Source organism: Oncorhynchus gorbuscha, linkage group LG11 (assembly GCF_021184085.1).
Source record: "Oncorhynchus gorbuscha isolate QuinsamMale2020 ecotype Even-year linkage group LG11, OgorEven_v1.0, whole genome shotgun sequence".
Taxonomy (NCBI): domain Eukaryota; kingdom Metazoa; phylum Chordata; class Actinopteri; order Salmoniformes; family Salmonidae; genus Oncorhynchus; species Oncorhynchus gorbuscha.
The window spans coordinates 73,385,001-73,389,924 of record NC_060183.1 but is presented as its reverse complement, the minus strand read 5'-3'; the positions used below and the strand labels follow the sequence as shown (position 1 = coordinate 73,389,924).

The 4,924-nt window shown below is 46.9% G+C and overlaps 1 protein-coding gene across 1 annotated transcript; it reads left to right on the top strand.

Moving 5' to 3' along the window:
- The first annotated feature begins 306 nt into the window (after positions 1 to 306).
- On the top strand, positions 307 to 4,590 carry ccn1l1 (cellular communication network factor 1, like 1). Its single transcript, XM_046368314.1, has 5 exons — positions 307 to 663; positions 1,456 to 1,669; positions 1,847 to 2,203; positions 2,316 to 2,518; positions 2,873 to 4,590. Exons 1-5 carry the CDS (start codon positions 580 to 582, stop codon positions 3,176 to 3,178), a joined length of 1,164 nt encoding a protein of 387 aa, XP_046224270.1. The 5' UTR covers positions 307 to 579; the 3' UTR covers positions 3,179 to 4,590.
- Positions 4,591 to 4,924: the final 334 nt, after the last annotated feature.

Below are 4,924 nucleotides of genomic sequence, written 5' to 3'. Positions count from 1 at the left end.
CTGCCCTCCTATACCCCTCCCTCTGTCTGTCTGTCCTCATCTCCCTCCGTCCGTCTGTCCGTCCGTCCGTCTGTCCTGTCCTGTCGGTCTGTCCTCGCCTCCCTCCCTGTCCCCCTCTGTCTCTCTGTCTGCCCTCGTCTTCCTGCCTGCTCCCTTCTCTGTCTGTCTGTCTGTCCTCATCTCCCTGCCCCCCTTTGCCCTCTCTAGCATCTGAGAGAGGGCTTGTGATGATGTCACACAGGGACATCTGGCCTCTATAAAAGGGGGAGCCACTGTGAAAATCTCTTAATGAAGTTGCGAAGAGCCTGAGTTGAGCTGAGCTGTGCTGACTACTTCCACCTCCATAGAAACGGATCAAGTTGGACTTGAATTTTCTCCTTAGAAAACACCAAAACATACAGGCTCACCCACACCTTCAGATAGATGAGAAGATACAGGGAGATCTCATTTGAAAGCAGTGAACAGCTCATATTCTTCACATTGGTTTGATCACTGCGTCTTTCCACACTGCTAGCCCTGAGAGTGACGAGTCTAGCTGACATATTGGGAAAACTTTGTATTCATTTTTTTCCCGAACCCATGAAAATCACGTTTTCTTTGTGGACAATGATGCGACAAGCAACCATCTCCTCGGTGGTGTTTCTATCTTGCACTGTCATGCTGGTAAGTACTTTTTAAAGTGTTTCATATGTGTGCTTTTACCTCTCCATTCAAATGAGTGTCTTTACATCATCGGGTTCTACATACTTCACCATAAGCTCTTAAAAATTATACAATGTCGTCTTTAATATTCAAATTGAGAAATTGCAAGTATATATTATGGTCAAATTCATTTCAAATTATGCATACTATATTGTCCATCTATTGACTGAAATAATGAGACCGGGATCTTTGAACAAATGAATAAACTCATCTCTATAGATACATTTGAATTGAGGGCTTGTTTGATACTTTTGAGCTCGATGATCTAGTCTGTGTCGCTCCAGGCTGATGTGTAACAACCATGCTTAGAAAGGTAGAAGCAGAAATGTGTCCTAACCAGATTAGAACAGGGTGCCGGTTTGAATGAAAGCATTGTTCTAAATCAAATTCCTTTGTACAATCACAGTTTAATTATTTGGATAATTGGGTACACAATCAGAGAATTTGGAGAGGAATTTCTGCTGAGTGTTAGCTGATATTTGACCTGCACACTGTAAATGAACGTATCTGAAATACCAGTAAGAGTTTTTGCTTGTGGATAATCAAGAGGACTTTAGATCTTTGGGTAACCTTATTCTAGGTATACACTTGATTCCACCATTTTTCTCCTCCGGATATTTACTCAAGCATTGTACAATCCAATCCCTCTTCTGTGGGGGCTTCCAACACCAAAGGATGCCCTTCCCCTGTGCCCTGCAGTACAGTACAGTACATGTACACACTAACTCTCAATCCTCTCGCTGTGCTTCCCAGGTGCAGGGTGGATGCCCGCGGCAGTGCTCGTGCCCCACCTCACCGCCCTCATGCCCACCAGGTGTCAGCTGGGTGACAGACTCCTGCGGCTGCTGTAAGGTGTGTGCCAGGCAGTACAACCAGGACTGCAGCCCTAGCCAGCCCTGTGACCACATCAAGGGCCTGCACTGCCACCTAGGGTCTGGAGGAGACCCGGAGACAGGACTGTGTCGAGGTAAGGGCATGGACATCGAAATGGCCTAGGGTGGGACATACTTATGCTATGATTGACATTTCCTATCCACCTTCTGATTGGCACTGATAATATTATTGACAATGCTAACTCTAATGAATATAATGATATACACAAAAGCGACTATGATTGTACAAAAATGCATTGCTCCTGTCCCAGCTGAGGCTATGGGTCGTCCCTGTGAGCTGAACGGCCGGGTCTACCAACACGGGGAGGACTTCCAGCCCAGCTGCCAGCACCAGTGCAGCTGTATGGACGGCGTGGTGGGCTGCATGCCCCTGTGCCCACACCAGGTACCACTACCAGGTTGGCACTGCTCCCGGCCCCGGCTGGCCAGGCTGCCAGGACGCTGCTGCGAGGAGTGGCTTTGTGACGATGACAACCATATCAAGGAGGACTCCAGAGAGGTTGACCACGCTCCACCTCCTTCCCCACCCCAGCACCCTGATCTTGCCAGCAATGAGCTGCTCATGGCTCCCACCCCCTGGGACTCAAGTGCTGGAGCGTCATATCAAGGTACATAATGATACTCTCTTTTTTGTAATGAAATATACAGTTGTAATGTTTTGTATCAGTCAGAGGAGAATGGTGTTCCTCATGGCTCATGTTTGGCCCTCTCTTCTTACAGAGTGGATCTCCTCCCCCCAGTCCCATGCCTTACTTCCCTCAACCTGCTTCCTGCAAACCACTGATTGGTCGCCTTGCTCAGCCACGTGTGGGATGGGTGTGTCCAGCCGAGTAACCAGTAGCAACGCTGAGTGTCGGTTGGCCAGAGAGACACGACTGTGCCAGATCCGGCAGTGTGATCTTGCCCTCACCCCTTCTCCCAAGGTAAGACATGGACAACGTGTGGGCACACTTTTTCAATGAGAAGAAACACAATGGTCCAGGATCATCAAATGGGAATTACACTACTATAAATTGACCACTAGACAGGTTATGGAATTGTACCATGTGTAATTCACAGCTATCCTCCTGTCAAGCAGTGGAGGCAGCTGAGGGGAGGACAGCTCATAATAAAGGCTGGAATGGAGTTAATGAAATAGAAACCATGTGTTTGATACCATTCCACTAATTCTACTCCAGCCATTACCACAAGCCCATCCTCCCCGATTAATGTGGGCCACCAACTCCTGTGCTGTCAGGGTGTATGTATTTTGACCTGTGACCCCATTTCTCTTACAGAAAGGAAAGAAGTGCCAACGCACAATACGTCCTCGCAAACCTGTCCGGATCAAGTTCACCGGCTGCTCTACAGCGCGCCAGTATCGTCCTCGTTCCTGTGGCTTGTGTGCCGATGGCAGCTGCTGCACTCCTTCTCTGACGCGCACGGTGAACCTTCACTTCCGCTGTCCCGGAAGCAGGCAGGACTTTACCCGTAGCGTCATGTGGATCCAGCGATGCCGCTGCAGTCGGAGCTGCCAAAGTCAAGGGCTTGCCTCCCCGGGCTCTCTCAGTCTGCCTAACGACATCCATACCTTCTCCCACTGAGCCCCATGTCTAAACACTAGCATTTCTTGCCACAAGAACATGCCCTTGACTTGACTCTGGCCCTCGACTCTAGGGTTCACCCTTGTCCTAATCTCACTGTCTCCTTCCCTCGTTCCAAAAATGTTTCCTGTTCCCTAACCCCAGGGTTTATTTCTGCCGTAGCCTCTTTACCCCAGTCTGTGTTCCTTTACCCCAGGACTCCCCCTGACCCTGTCTCCAGTCTGTGTTCCTTTACCCCAGGACTCCCCCTGCCCTGTCTCCAGTCTGTGTTCCTTTACCCCAGGACTCCCCCTGACCATGTCTCCAGTCTGTGTTCCTTTACCCCAGGACTCCCCCTGACCCTGTCTCCAGTCTGTGTTCCATTACCCCAGGACTCCCCCTGACCCTGTTTCCAGTCTGTGTTCCTTTACCCCAGGACTCCCCCTGACCCTGTCTCCAGTCTGTGTTCCTTTACCCCAGGACTCCCCCTGACCCTGTCTCCAGTCTGTGTTCCTTTACCCCAGGACTCCCCCTGACCCTGCCTCCAGTCTGCCCTCACCCCATACAGAAGGCTCCATCAGCTGGAGGAAGGACACTGATGCGATGTAGTGAACTGTTTTACTTTTACAGCTGCCTAATTGTGTACCCAACACTTTCTCTCTCTCATTCTCTCACTGGTGGTAACTCCCCCCATAATCCAACAAATCAGCACCTCCATATAACTTCAGTGATGGACTGACTGACTGAATTTAAAAGACAGTTGGGGGTGCTTCTGTGTTACTGTAGTTTGGAATGGCGAATTGTACTCTGTGGGACTGTACTTATAACTACCCAAAGAGAAAGGTTGGACTGAATATCAGACAGGCAATCTCACAGAGACATTTGCGTAGCATCCCTTCTGACAAACGCCTTTATAGCCTTACTGCCCTTTTCACTTGTCTGTTTTGCTTGTGTTCAGTAAGTGACAGATCTGTGGGCGATTGTGTCCTTCTACAAATGACCTCTGTCAGTGGACCTCCTATCAAATTTGATGGGCAAGAATATAAATGCACAGGTGTTCATGGTTTACACTCTGAAATATGAATCATCATTGTTATAGACACAGAGGTTTTAAATGGACCTTTGTAAGTTATTCATGTTTAATTATTGTAGCGATGACTTGTAAATATGTATTTACTATACTTTGTACAGTTAGGCAATGTTGATTTGTTTGTCATTAGGTATATATGTCTGTTTCGTATCGTCTCTATCTGTACAGACTTCACTTAACGATGGAGTGACATGTTTTGGATATTACCTCCTTTTTCGAGGTGCACAGAATATAAACAATAGTGGACCGAGAATGTAATATGTTAATTTATATCACTTTATTTTGATTAATATGTTCAATAAATGTCTTATAATGAAAGTGCCTCTTGTAAAAAAAAAAATACAAACGCCATGAAAATATATGTATTTCTACAAAAACAAATGTGCGTGATATTTTGTTCGCATAATTTGTGTCCCACTTTTCTGTTTACCAGTAAACACACCTAGTCTGTGATTTGGTTCGATTACTCTACAGTATTAAATGTATTATTTTGTATAGATATCATTATTAGATATTTGTGTACAAATATGATATAGTCTCCATTGTCAATCCCAAATCAGTGAATCAGATTTTTATAATGAGACCCAGAAGAGAGCCAGGTGGAACACCCTGAAGCTGACTGGGGGACGGACAGGGGAAGGTTTCAATAAGAGACTAGTGGGACGAAGAGACCCACC